The sequence below is a fragment of the Macrotis lagotis genome, chromosome X (assembly GCF_037893015.1).
Source record: "Macrotis lagotis isolate mMagLag1 chromosome X, bilby.v1.9.chrom.fasta, whole genome shotgun sequence".
Lineage (NCBI taxonomy): Eukaryota > Metazoa > Chordata > Mammalia > Peramelemorphia > Peramelidae > Macrotis > Macrotis lagotis.
The window spans coordinates 174,236,068-174,251,534 of record NC_133666.1 but is presented as its reverse complement, the minus strand read 5'-3'; the positions used below and the strand labels follow the sequence as shown (position 1 = coordinate 174,251,534).

General features: G+C 36.8%; 1 protein-coding gene across 3 annotated transcripts in view; it reads left to right on the top strand.

Moving 5' to 3' along the window:
* The window catches only part of FANCC (FA complementation group C), a 296,231-nt gene extending 281,332 nt beyond the window's left edge, over positions 1 to 14,899 (top strand). For all 3 annotated transcript variants that reach the window (XM_074205082.1, XM_074205083.1, XM_074205084.1), the window contains one exon: positions 8,618 to 14,899. In XM_074205082.1, the coding sequence (XP_074061183.1) occupies positions 8,618 to 8,779 (162 nt within the window). In that variant the 3' untranslated portion in view covers positions 8,780 to 14,899. The remainder of the gene's footprint in view (positions 1 to 8,617) is intronic.
* The last annotated feature ends 568 nt before the right edge of the window (positions 14,900 to 15,467 follow it).

Sequence of the window (15,467 nt, the reverse complement as noted above, 5' to 3'; positions counted from 1 at the left end):
GACCTAAGAGCAAAACTGATTTTTCTTCTTCCCTCTTTCTCTGTAGTGCATCTTCCTAAGGAAGACTCAGCTTCTGCTAAAATTTGGTATCTGGAGCTCTTTGAATTTCTTTGTGTAGGTGGTATGCCTCATTTGCTTTTAGAATAATTAAAGGCAGGAAAACTCTTGTAGGTTAGAGCTCAAAAATATTTTAAAAACTGGTTAGCTTCCAAATATCACTAGCTGTCTCTGAGTCATAAAAGTTACTTGCTTCTGGTGTGTGACTCTATTCGTGCTCATCTATATACTTTTTACTCTCTTAAAAGAAAGTGTTTATCATACTTCTGGCAGTGATGGAAGAAAATGGGAGCACAAGGGAGGCAGCTATTAGCTAAGGGGGTGCAGACTTTGTTTTGGGGAAAACAGCTGAGATATCAAGAAGCTCGGATAGTGACAAGAGGTGATGTTCCAATGAGGGCTCTATAACTTAATACACCTTTTATTTTTTTTTTGCAAGGCAGTGGGGTTAAGTGGGTAGCCCAAGGTCACACAGCTAGGTAATTATTAATTGTCTGAAGCCGGATTTGAGCTCAGGTACTCCTGACTCCAGGGCCAGTGCTCTATCCACTGCACCACCTAGCCACCCCAATTTAATACACCTTTTGAAAAAAAGAAGAGAAATTGTAAAATCCCAATAATATTCTTTCCAAAATAGATAGTCACCAGTGTAGTTGATTAGCTTGATTAACTGGTTGGTATGTCAATTGTCATTTAAAGCTGTTTCAAAGATGGACTAAATCAACGGTATTCAATGTGAACAATATAGTCACTCTTACTCTCTCCTCGATATTTCCAACTAGCTCCATCTCCCATAGGCATCTCATCTTAGTCTCAAAAATGGATCTCATTTATCTTTCCATAAAACCCATCCTTGCTCCTAACTTTATTCTTTCTGACTAGGTCTCCACTCTCCCTACCTCCATCTTCTCTCAGTCCATGCAGCCACCATCCTCATTTGGGCTTGCTTCATGTTTCAGTTTGAGTACTGCAGAATTTGCTTCCCTGTTTCCGTTCTCTCTCCAACCATCATCCACAGATATGTCAGGCCCAGGTGTGACCATGTTCATAAAGCTTCACTGGGGTGAAGCCTCTATGATATAATATAAACTCTTCTGCTGGGCATTTGAAACTTTCCACAATCTGCCTTTTGGAAGCAGCCAAAGTTGGCACAGTGGATGGTATCAGGCTGCAAGCAAGAAGACTCATCTTCCTAAATTTAAATCTGACTTGACACTCATTAGTTGTATATGAGCAAAACCCTGTTTGTCTCAGTTTCTTCATCTGTAAAATGAGTTGGAGAAAGACATGGCGAACCACCCCAGCAACTTTGCCAAGAAAATCCGAAATGGGGTCATGAAGATTTGGATATGACTGAAAAATGACTGATCCTGAACAATCAGGCTTCAGCATATCTTTCTTACTTTCTTCCAGGGAAGTATTTTTCCAGGATACATCATTGCACCTAATGTATGTTCAAGCAAACTGACAACATTCTGCTTCTTTTCCATGACATTCTGCCACCTACCTTCTTCCCTGTGTCTTCAAGGCATGCCAGGTACTACCTAGTACATGAGGCCTGTTCTGATCCTCTTGACTGTCTCCTCCTATTCCCCCACTTATTCCCTGAATTGCCCTGAATTTCATCTATTTAATTATTCATTTCTTAGTTCATTCATTTATTCATTCATCTGTGTGTAGTTCCCTCTGTTCACATAAATTGAAGTGTAACCTCCTTGAGAATAGTGTTTCATTTTTTGTTTAAATATAATCTTTTATGAAAATAGATCACAAGATATTTTATAAACATTTACAATGTACAAAGTTTTACACCATGTCCTTTTTATTCATATTGATATTTTATTTTTTTCCAATTATATATTATGAAAGTTTTTCAACATTCATCTTCTTGCTTATTTATAAGTTACACAATTTTGTTCCACCCTCCCTTCCTCCATCCCCTCAGTGGCAAACAGTAGTGAATGTCGGACGTGTTCATTTGTGTTTAACCATCACATCCTTTCTAACACTACAGTTTGATGATTTCAATTTAATAAGAATTTATTAAGTGCTCGCTACATACAAGGTGCTGAAGACATCTTAAGTTTAGACTTAAGAAAATATTTAAGTAAGGTCACTTTGTTATGTAACATCTAACAGACTGCAGTTTCTCTACTTTTTTAGTTCATTACTTTTAAATTGACTAAACTATAAAGTACTTAGAAGTGATTTTAAAATTTACCATGTGAAACATCCAAGTATGAACAGGACTAGCTAAGCTTTACCTTAAGTAAAAGGTAAAGAAAAATCTGTTCAATAATATGATAAAAGGAATATGGGGCCAAAGGTAAAAACTGAGGGAATATGAGGCAGTATGAGGAATTGTGAGGGGGAAAGGCATTCATCTGAGCCTGTACCAGGGGGGCTAGGTTCTCTATTCTTCCAATCCTGTGGTTTCATATTGCCATGGCTTGAAGCAGAAGCCCACATTTCCAGCATATTAGACAGCAGGAACACTGAATCTGATTGGTCTTTGTTCCTTTTTCACATTTCTAAGCCAAATTCATTCACTACTGAGAGTAAACTCAGATAATTTAGCACATTCCCCATAGTTTAGTGGTCCCCCTCCCTTTTTTTGCAACATTCCAGATAGGGAATCTTAGTTACCAAGATCTTCTCCCTACCCCGCCAAATCCAAGTTCATATTTATAATCCCTAGTAAATTAGAAGAGAGAGCATATCTTCCCGGCTTCTTCAAAGCTGCATCTCCACTATTATAAATTACATAAAGTAACATTGCAAAAGGAGGGCTTCCTTTCAATTACCTAGTAGCTTCTTTGGAACACAGACATTTAGTGACAAGTGAATGGCTGCTGCTTTTCTTTCCATTTTTTCCTTTTTCTCTTTTCTCATAAACAATCCATTCAGATCATTTTGGGGGGGGGGTAAATCAACAATGAAGCATATTAGAAGGCTTTGTCAGCATTTTCATTGTTTGCCTCTCTGACTTCCATTTCCACGGCTGTCGGCGTCTGTTAGAAGCAACACTAGCCTTGCAGGAACTCGCCTGAGGCCTCGCTGCTCCTGTAGAAAAGATCAGCACCAGGCATTTCCTCATCTGCTCTCTCTGCCCCTTTCATTCCTCCAGGGACACTCACATCCTCCACTGACTCCTAATCCCTGCCACCCATGGGAATGGGAGAGTAGACCACAACTTGAGACCCCTGTTTTCCTGAGAGTCAGGGCTAATATGGGGGTTTCATTACGCCTGGACTGGGCAGGGTTTCATTGATCATGCCCTGGTATCAGGACATAATACAGGAGAAGGCAGATGACCAGTGCAGAAGAAAAATACATAGAACCCCGCTTTGGTTATTTCTGCTGCATTTATATTTTAATTACTGGGGGGTGAGGGGAGGGGTTAATCCACTTTATTGAATCATTCACAGTGAAATTCAGTTTTGTGTAGTTCTTGTCAGAAGTTATTGTAAAAGAGGACTGCTACACTTCAATTATATTCTGAAGTTTATGACTTTCAGCAAGCCACTTATTCCCATAGAAAAGAATTCAGCTCTAGTTATAAATTAATGTTGCTAAGCTAACCCTGAGACTGATGGAAAGCAGTAACTCAATGGAAAATCCCAGTGTATTCTCACTAAATTTAATAAATCAGGTCAGTTGGAAAGAATATATGTACTGAAGATAGTAGAGAAGTGCATTCAGTGATTTAAAAAAAACACTATTCTTCTTCATACCTTGGCTTCTAAAACTAATAAAACAAATATGCATCTTAACAGCTGGGTGCCATCTGGGCATCTTATTGTTCATCACAGAGAATATGCTTTCTGCATGCCATCCATACAGATGTTCTGAAAACTATCATTATCAGCACTGGAAATTAGGCTTTGCAAAAGTGGCTGAACTGATGGATCAGAACTGGCCTGAGTAATGCAACACAATATAATTGTCAAAGGGATTTCTAGTTCAACATTTCTGAAGTCCCCATGACCAGGTTTTCTATTGACAATTCTATAAGACCATCAGTTCTTCTTTTCAGAGGGCTGTTCATTCCAATAGCAGGTGGAAGACAGCTGGCTTGCTCTGCAAAGAGGCTAGGTGTTATTAATGTTTGCGTCGGCCAGAGCAAGGTCATTCTAAGCCTGGGGAAGCACGAACTTCATATTCCTAGAGCTTTCTTGATCTGAAAGAGAAGCTAGGACCATTCTGGTAAGACTGAGAGCTGTTCCCATCCATTCCAGCTCTAGCTTTTGAAACTAATCAAATAGACAGTCTGGGGTGGGGGGAGGGGTGGAAGATAGGCTATACTATCCACACTAGACTTGAGGCACTTGCTTTGGGTGAAAGGAGTGGCAAACAGAAGATCAAATACCTCTGTGAGGAGCGGCCAGAGCAGATTTTAGCTCTCTTTCTTCCTAAGAATATCCAGTTACTTCCTGAATTAGATCCCTGCAAAGCTAACCATCTGAGTTTTCCATTAGAGCAGGGAGCAAAGTTATACACTGAACTTGCAGGTGAATAATGTCCACCTTGTGGTAATTTTGTATACTCTATGCAATCCTTTTCACATCTTAGAATTTGGTAAATCCTAAACTACTCGCCTCCAATTCTCTTGCACAAACTGCCAGCTCTCTTAACCTCTTTGATACTACTTCACAAGTTCACTCATTTCCAGATCATTTTATTCTTGCTTCAGTCTTTTTTAGGTCATCTCACTTTGTCCCTCATTGCCTGTCCTCATTCCCATCCATACTTTCCACATCTCTTTGCTTTTCACTCTCTCTCCTCTCACACCTTTTCATCTTTTGACTTATGCTTGATCCTTCTGTCCCCAAATATGCTTTGCTCCTTTCTGTCATTTCTGACTTCTGCTAAGCACTGAAGTTACAAGGAAAGGCAAAAGATTGTTCTTGCTCTCAAGAAGCCCAGTCTAATGAGGGAGTGGACAGGCAACAACTATGTACCAAAAAGTTGGTACATAGAATAAATAGGAAATAATCAGGAAAGGGAAAATATAATTACAGTTGATCAGGAAAGGCTTCCTTGAGAAGGGATAATTTTAGCTGGGACTTGAAGGAAGCCAGGAGTAGAGAGGAGGTGGGGGAGCATTCTAGGCATGTTAGGAGGTGGAGTATCCTGTTTGAGGAACAGCAGGGAGGCCAGTGGCCCTGGATTCGAGACTGTAAATGAAGGTGTGGGATTTTAAAAGACTGGGAAGGTAGGAAGGGGCTAAGTTATAAAGGACTGACAAATGGAGTATTTTATGTTATTTTTTTCCAATTGCACATAAAGGCAGTTTTCAACATTGATTTTTATAAGATTTTGAGTTTCACACTTTTCTACCCCCTCCCCACTCCCCTTGTCAGTGAGTCATCTGATATGTTATACATATACAATTATGTTAAACATATTTCCATATTAATCTTATTGTGAAAGAAGAATCAGAACAAAGGGAGAAAGAAAACATGACAGAAAAAAATAAAACTTTAAAAAGTGAAAATAATATGTTTTGATCTGCATTCAGACTCCATAGTTCTTTTTCTGGTTGTGCATGGTATTTTTCTTTATAAGTCTTTTAGAATTGTCTTTTATCATTGCATTGCTGAGAAGAGCTAAGTGCATCATAGTTGATCATCACATAATGAGGTGTTGCTATGTACAATGTTCTCATTCTGGTCACTTCACCAAGCATCAGTTCATGCTAATTTTTCCAGGCTTTTCTGAAATCCACCACTCATGATTTTTTACAGAACAATAACATTTTCATCACATTCATTTACCATAACTTGTTCACTCTGCCCTCAACTGATGGGCATCCCCTCAATTTCTAGTTCTTTGCCATTACAATAAGAGAACCACTATAAATATTTTTGTACATGTGGATCTTTTCCCCATTTTTCTGATCATTTTAGAATATAGACCTACTAGAGGTATTGCTGGATCAAAGGGTATATACAGTTTTAAAAGGTATACCTTTGAGTATAGTCAGAGCATTTTATATTTGATACTGGAAATAATTGGGAATCATCGTAGCAAGTACCTAAGGACAAAGGCTATACCGTAGTTGTTTTGTGCAGCATCTTGTGTCTTTGGAGTCCTTTTATCCTTTTTTGTTATTGATGCCTGTTAATTTTACATTACATTCCTTTCCATATATATGTTCCCTCCCCAGCAAGCCTTCCTCTGTAACAAAAGAAAAAAAGTTTAGCAAAATTAATCAGCACTTCTACCTCATATGAAAGTATATGTATTATTGCAATTCCATAATTCCTTTTCTTTCCAACAAAAGAAGGAAGTGCATTTTATCAATTCTTTGCTGTGACAAAGTTTAGTCATTTCTATTATATACCACTAAGTTTCATAGTCATTGTGTGTACTGTTTTCTTGGATTTTTTTTATGTCTACTTTATTTAAGTATTTCCCAATTGCATTTCTAAATTTTTATTTTCATTTCCAAATTATCTTCTCCACCTCCTGTCATGCAAAATATATTTCTGTGTTAGCTATGTTCCCCCAAAAGGCAAGAAAAATACTGCAGTCTGCACTCTTGGGTTTCAATTTTCCATCTGGTGCATTTTTCATCATGAGTTCTTTTGGAGTTACGTTGGATTACTGTATTAATCAGAAGTAGTAAGTCTTTCATAGGTGATTATATTGCTGTAACAATAACTCCTGACTCTATCACTTCACTTTGCATCAGTGTCATTAGTCTTCCCAGGTTCCTGTGAAACCATCCCTTTCGTCATTTTTTGTAGCACAATAGTATTCTATCCTATTCATAGACCATAATTTGTTCAACTATTCCCCAATTAATGGATTTCATTCTTAGTTCCAATTCTTTCCTACTATATAAAGGGTTGCTATCAAAATTTTGTTGGTTCTATTTAATTAACTCTGTTACTTCATATAAGTCTTCCCATGTTTCTCTGAATTCTTCATATTCATCATTTCTTCTGGTGTAGTAATATTCTATTATATTCATGTATCACAGTTTATTTAATCATTCCGCAATCAATAGGTAACTGGTTTGTTTCCAGTTCCTTACTTCCATGTCTTCTATCTTTACCCTCCTTGGGATTTATAGAAGATTGATAGGAGTTCTCTGGGACTCAGTACTAGATTCCACCAAGACCTATGCTCTAAGAAACAAAACTAGCTTAAATTCTAGCTCCCATTTTCCCTTAGAGTCAGACTGACAAGTACCATCAGCTCCATTTGAGAACATCAATTCCTAGAGGTTGGAGGTTGTGCTATGAGCACAGAGCCATAAGAGAGGGCTCCAGTCATGTATTCTAATGATGAAAACTGTCTCTCTAAATAACAGGATCATATGGGTATGTATGTAAGAGACAGAGCCTGAGATTCAGGATTCAGTAGGAATTTTTCATTTGTTGATAACCACTTGATATGGAAATCTGCTCTCTTCTGGTGAAACTTGATGTTCCTCAAGAATCATAGCTGTAGAGTTGAAAGAATCTCTGGTATATGACTGGTGGGGCCCTTAGAGGTCCCTGAGGCCAGCCTCTTGTTTATAGAAGAGACTGTCTGAGCAGAGCTGGGCCCAGGGGCTCTACCTCCTAGTCCCAGGGTCATTTTCACTGTCCTGTGCTTGCTGCATCCATTGAGCACATGTCAATTTAGACACTCCATATTCAGACTTTCACTCCCTATTCTCCCCAAGAAAAGAAGCACCAAATTTTGCCAGGCAGACAAGGGAGCAGGAGTAGCTACTCCGCTCCTTCCCACCCTGAAGTTAGAGGGCCAGAGTTGGGATGGAGCCTATGGTCATTAATTGAGAATTTAATTGTACAAAACATCACATATAGAAATCAGTCTTTCTCAAACCTAAGACTCCTTGTCTAGAACTCATGTATTCCCATTAATCTCCCCCACAGCTGAGTTTTCATTTTCCTTTTGTTTGTGTGTGTGTGTGTGTGTGTGTGTGTGTGTGTGTGTTTGTGTGTGTGTGTGTGTGTCCCACTAATTGTCATAGGAAAATGCCTTCAGGCACAAAGAGAACTAGTTTAGTCCTCTGGGCACTATTACATAGAATAAACATTTCTGTGTTTCTTGTTTCCCAGATGGTTAGCGTGTTAGAAATCTTGGACATGTCTTAAGATATGACCACAGGTGAGTCATTAGCCTAAAAATATCATATTTTAGGTTGCTTGGAACTAGGCAGAATTTTCCCTTCTACTTTCAACATTTTCCCCTTCTTGTCTATATTTGAACTTTAATGCAAGGCAACCACACATTCATCTGGCTTTACCATTGCAAATAATCCAAGTGCTTACAACAGAAATTCCATCAAATATTTTTCTCTTAGAACATTCCTAATTTATTTGCAGCCTTTTGTGAGCCCAAAAAGTTAAAGTTTTCTATAGGAGAGGGTGATCATTGGGAAATAACTTCACAAAATAAAGGAACAAAATCTTTTGCCATGGGATTAATAGAATATATTGCTGTTTTTCAGAGAAAGGAATGAATGCCTTAAATGGGTAAAAGATATCTAATTTGTCCAGGAAATATTTTAAGTTGGATCTCCATTATGCTTCTATTTCAGATATCTCAAAAGGATGAAATAGCCAATGAGTTTTTGAATCTCATTGCCCATACTACATATAGATGGAGTCGTCTTGGCATTGAAACCCCCAGATCAGGAAAACTGGCAAGAGACCTCCTTCAAGAACTACAGGGTTACAGAAGGAAAAGTCTATTATTGTAATAACTTTATCACCATTGCCACCATTTTTATATGAAATATTTCCATCCATGTTTATAATTAGTAAAAACAAATTAAGTTTCATAATTCATATTTATGGGTTTAAAAAATCAATCAGTAAACAAATATTCATGAAGCACCAATTTGTTTTTTAGGTACTGTGGGTACAAGTCCAATGAATGAAGTCCACCTTTCTCCCTAGGTGTAACCCAGAGTCTGTTGGTGGGGAGACAAAAAATGAGACAGAGAGAGAGAGAGAGAGAGAGAGAGAGAGAGAGAGAGAGAGAGAGAGAGAGAGAGAGAATGACAAAGTGAATAAACAAAAATTCACACAAAGTAGTAAAAGATAAGTCAGCTTATGAAGGAGGACACTACTTCAAGATATCAGGAAAGACTTCACATTGAAAGTGGTGTCACCAAGGAAAAGCCAGGCTCCATGAAGCAGAGGTTAAAAGGAGTAGAGGGTAGGACCATGAGAGAACAAAGGTGTGGAGATGGATCACATATATGAGGAACTGAGAAAAGACCAGAAAGAAAGGTTTAGGTCAGTGGGGTAGAGCTTTGGAAGCTAAAGAAGAGTTTTCAATTTATGGGTTTTTTTTCTTTTGCTGTGAGAAGGGAAGGATGTCAAATGTAAGATGTTTTGAAAGTAGTAATAACAACATTTGGCAATTGATCAGGGTAAGGTGGAAGGAAGAGTCTAGGATAATGTCACAATTAAAACTTTAGGAGGGTTTTGAGGAAAGATAACAAGTTCTGTTTTGCCCATGACTCTGGGATATCCCTGAATTATGGCCCTAAAACCCAAGAAAGAGTCTGAATCTGGATAGAGGGATGGAGATAAGCATGCACCACATGTCCTGTTAAGTGTATGGGAGCTGATGCAGCTACCAAGAGAAAGATTAGAAAGAGAGAAAAGGAGAGTGCCAAGGACAAAACTCTAGAAGAGAAGGGGCAAGATAGGGATCATTAAATCAGCAGAAGAGAAGAAGCAATGGTCAGACAGGGAGGAGGAGAATGATGAAAAAATGATGTAACAAAAACCCAGAGAGAAGAGAGTGTCTAGTATGACACAGTGGTCAGTTATGTCCAATACAGCAAATAAGTTGGGAAAGATAAAGAATGAAAAGAATCCAGACTTGGCAATTAAACATTAAAAGGATAGTGCTTTTAAAAAGTAGAGAAGGGGGTCCTACCATATTCTCTCTATAATTCAAATTTACTCATTTACTCCTGATATCCTACTCCTGGGAGATACAAATCAAAGAAAAAAGACCACTATCCACAGTGTATGTTCAGTCAACTCATAAACATTTATTAATCACCTGCAGTGTCCCATACACTGTCCTATGTACTAGGATGCAAAAAAAAAAAAAAAATCCTGCTCTCAAGGAGCTCACATAAAACTTTAAAGTGTTAGCAAAGAAATTACAGCAAATCACAAAGATTACACACTATGACCATTCTGAATTTCTAACAGGAATGTAAAGTTGAAAAACGATTTCTTTAATAGATCTGTTAATAAAATTTACGATTATATCAATAGATGTAGAACAGTATTTTGACAAAATACAACACTTATTCCTATTTTTAAAAAACACCAAAAATTAGGAATGATAATTAATATCTAAAACCAAGAGCCTGGCAACATGTAATGGGAATAAACTAGAGACCTTTCCAAATCAGGAATAAAAGCAAAGGATGTCTATTATCATCTCTATTGTTTGTTACAGTGCTAGAAATGGTTACTTTAGCTATAAGACATGAAAAAGACTCTAGAAGCATAGGCAAAATGGAAAGAAATTTATCACTTTTTGGAGCTAATGTGATAATTTACTTAAAGAACTCTGGGAAATCAGCTTAAAATTAATTGACACAATAACTTCAGCAAAAAAAAAAGGAAGGATTTAAAACTTATCCACATAAAACATTTCTGTATAATAGTAATGAAACCCAATAGGAAGAGAAAGAAATAGAAAGTTCATTTAAAATAGCTATGCATTGTATAAAAATACTTAAGAGTATATCTACCAAAATATACTTGGGAACTATATGAATACAACTACAAAATTAGATGTATGAAAATAAAGACTTAAATAATTGTAGAAAAATGATTGCTCGTAGGTAGGCTGAACAAACATAATAAAAATGATAATGCTACCTTTTTTTTTTTACTTATTTAGTGTCATACCACATTATCAAAGAATTATTTTTTACAAGAAAAAACAATAATGAAATTTATCTAGAAGAATAAAATATCAAGAATCCCAAAAAGACGGGAAAAATGTGAAAAGGAAAGGAGTCTGGCAATAAAACCAGATACCAAATGATATTCCAAAGAAATAAGTATCAATACAATTGATACCAGTTTAAAAAAGACTGATCAGTGGAACAAATTAGATACACCATATACAGAAGCAAATGAAACTTGTAGATTAATATTTATTAAACCCAAGTATCCAAGCTACTGGTGAAAACTCATTTTTTGACAAAAACTGCAAAACTGTCTGGCAGAAATAGTCCAAATGAATAAATGTCACCTAAAGTATGACAGCAGAAGTAAATGGCTATCTATGGATAGAGGAATAGTTAATAACCAAATGGAATAGATAAGATAATGAGAAAATAGACAGTTTTGATTACACAAAATTAAAAGGCTTTCTCTAAAAGCAAAACCAGTGCAGATAAAATAAGTGAATAAAAACACAGACCCTGCCATCAAAGAACTTACAATCTAATTGAGGAAGATAACACACAAAAGGTGGGAGTACCCATCCCTGGGGAATAGTGTACAGTTCCAAAGAAGTCCAAAAGCAGTGTAATTATTGGGAAATGGGAAGAAACTGTTCTGAGCCTTCTCCTTAAATATGGCCCAAGAGCCCATGGCCCTGCCCTCCAATTGAAGTAATAGGCAGGTTCAATCTTTCAGGATAACGAGATTTACCAATGAGTTTCCTGGAGAAGTAAGACTTGATAGAGAGCTCCAGAAAAGTCGTAAAGCAGAGTGCCTAATGGGAAATGTGGGGGTAACTAGAAGGGAAAATACAAAGAAAATCAATTAAGAGTGTTCTGTAGTCAGCTTGAGTCATCTAAAATATCTCATCATTTGTTGACTATTTAAATGATGAAGAAAATGTTAATGCAGATTAAACGTGTTATGCTTATATTTTCTATTCAGAGAACCAGTTCTTAAAAACTTTATTAGCACTATTTTCACTTTTTTAATGTTTTTTGTTTTTTCATTCTTGTTGCTTTTCCCTTTTCTTCTGATTCATCTTTCATGGGTTGACTAAGATGGAAATAAGTTTAACACGATTATAAATGTATATATAACCTGTATCAGATTGCTTGCTTGTTGTCTTTGAGGAAGAGAGAGAGAGGAAGAAAAATTATCTGGAAATCAAAATTTTACAAAAATGAATGATGTTGGGGTGGCTACATGGCACAATGGATAGAGCACTGACCCTGGAGTCAGGAGTACGTGAGTTCAAATCCCGGCCTCAGACACAAGCCCCTTAACCCCATTGCCTTGCAAACACCTAAAAAAGGAAATGAATGATGTTGAAAGCTACCTTTATATGTATTTGCAAAAAAAATTAAAATACTATTAACATATTTTTTTAAAATTTTATCAGTACAATCCTAGAAACCAGAAACTGAGAGAAAAAAATCTTTGCAGCAGTTTTCTTTGATTAGGGTCTCATTTCCAAAATATAAAAGGAACTGGTTCAAATTTATAAGGATAAAAATCATTCCCCATCTGATAAATGTTGTTAAAGGGTAGAAATTGGCAGTTTTCTAAGTAATAAATTCAGGTTATCAATGATTTTATGAAAATGCTCCAAATCACGGATGATGAGAAATGCAAATAGGCATTTTCAATGTACTATTGGTAGAATTGGTTCTCTTTCTGGAAAGCATCCTGACATGTTTCTAAATTCTGAAAGTCTTTTGACCCAGATTCCACCAGTATCTTTCTTCTCCCCCTCCTCATTCCTCCCCCTAAAATCAAAAAGGTAAACTTTCCATAAACCATAGTAACTCCTTATTACTTCCAGGATGGAAGAATCCTGTGTTTGGCATTCAGAGCCTTTCCTAACCTAGCCCCTTCCCACCTTTCCAGTCTTCTTGCACCTTTTGTGCCTTCCTGTACCCCACCCCAACCCCAATATCTTCTGCCATTATGTGACCCTTGGCCTCCTTGCTGTTCCATTAAAAGACCACTTCATCTCTCCTTTTCTCTGGCTCTCCTTCCTCATCTCCCTCACTGGATTTCAAGTCTCAGCTAGAATCTCACATCCCAAAGGAAATTTCTCAATGTCTCTAAATTCCCTGTTGATTATTTCTTAAAAATGTCCTGCATGAGGGGTAGCTAGGTGGCACAGTGATTAGAACACCAGCCCTGGAGTCAGGAGGACCCGAGTTCAAATCTCAGACATTTGATAATTGCCTAGCTGTGTGTCCTTGGGCAAGTCACTTAACCCCACTGCCTTGCCAAAAAAAAAACTATCCAGCTTGTAACTTAGTTGTGCAGAGTTGTTTGTATATTGTCTCCCCCTTTAGATTGTGAACTCACTGCAGGCAAAGAATGTTTTCTACCTTTTTTTATATCTCTAGTGCTTAACACAGTTTTATAAATGCTTATTGACTGTTATGTGCAAAAACAAAAAGTATGCACCTCTTTTTTTGGTGTCAAAGAACTTGTACCATTGATTAGGGAGAGCTGAATAAATTAAGATGTATCAGTTTTTGTTCCAATCTAATTTGTTTGACTTAAGTTCTTTGAGGGCAAGAACTGCCTTTTTTTTGTATTTGTATCCCTAATACTTTTACATACTTATTAAATTTTTATCAACTGACTGACCATAAAAAATAGCAAAAGGGATAGTTTCAGAGCAACTTGTGAAGACTCATGAACTGATGTGGAGTGAAGAGCCAGGAGGATAAATAAATAAGAATAATTTTTCTTTCTTTTGCTTGACTTAGTTGTAACAAAAGTTTTCTTTTTTTCTCTCCAGTGGAGTAGGGAGAGGTAGATGGAAAAGAAAGTCGATTTTTATTAATTAAAGAAATTTAATAATAATAAAAAAAATCTTAAGTCTGAGAATTCTCCATAGGAGTTAAGAGCAGGAAATTCATAAAAATCCCCAAAGGGACCAGCTCCTGAGTAGGTTAGGATTTAGAACTCCTAGGAATATGAACACATTTAGTTGGCTTAATTCCAATTCTGAACAAAGCTAGAACACTGTAGATGTAATCCAATCCAAATATTTCATTTTCTAATAAGTAAACTAATCCCACAGGAAAGTTAAGTACTCTACTAGATTTAGTAGCAGAGCTAGGCCTAGAATCTAGGTCTCCCATTGGACTAAACTTTGGCATTCTTTTTATAGGAGATAAAAAGCATTTTTTAAAAAAAAATTTTGTCTGACTTGACCCACTTAACTAAAATTCAATTTATGTCATTCAGTAGTTCAATTAGTTTTTCCTTTTAGAAAGCTATAAGAATAAATCCTTCACCAAACAGCCCATATCCTTCCTTATTCTGATGTGAGCTCACAATCTAATGTTCCCTTTCTTCCACTCTCAGATCTATACAAATTTCTCTGGGGAGTTTTGAAAAATGGAGAACAACCCACTCTATTCACCTGAATATCATAGTGACTGCCTACTAACCTCAGCAAGTCCAGGGTTGGAAAGAGTCTGATTTTACTGCAGTCAAACGTTGTAAATGGGCTTTTAGAATAATCAGTATACTTCCTGATGTAAGGTACAAGGGCCTCTCTGCAAGTCAAGGAAGGCTTCCTTCAGGCACATGGTCAAATGGACAATTTCTCTAGATACCATTTTGCCCTGACCTGTGTCCTATGGGTTAGTTGTACTAACCAATTATTGTTGTTTTATTAGAGTTTTGTGTTTCCCATTTCCTAAGAAGAGAAAATCTTATCTAGTAGAGAAAGCATGTTGGTAGTAATGTAAGCATTTGGATTAAGTAATAAATTGTATTTTCTGTAAAGAAGGGGACCATGAAAAGATTTCAGTCCTACATAGTACATTTGAGCCATTAAGCAAAAATCAAGCATAAGAGACTATGCTGTCCCCACGTTACCCAGAGGGGGAGGAAAAACCCTGAAGAATTTGTCCAGTGGGAACAAATGTGAGGAATGTTCTTCCTCATAGAATCAGGAATCTAAAATTATTTTGCCTTCCAAGGAAGAAAGGAAAACAGTTTTTCATTTAACTTCACTTCTATTCAACCTAGTTGGTTCTCTTAATGAAACTTTTTCTCTGACAGTATTTTAGTGTTTAAAATTTTCTTTTCAAAAATCTGTTTCTTGATGGTATTGATCACTAAGCTATTGGGCATTCAGTGACCAAAAAGATATAATTAAGAATAGGGATAGAACTATAGTATCATTGTAAAGAGTGACAAATTGTTTTCTGTGGGGGGTGGGGAGGGAAGTAAGATTGGTGGGGGGGATTGTAAAACTCAAAATAAATAAAATCTTTAATTTTACAAAAAAAAAGAACTATAATATTGGTGTGAGAAAGAAAAATCCCTCTACTGGTTCAGGCCAACATCTATGCAATTTAACAATTTAAGAATTAACTAGATCATGAGGGGTTACACTGACTTGTCCAGGTCACTTTAATGCCAGTTCTCTACACTACTTCATATTTCCTTTCAAAG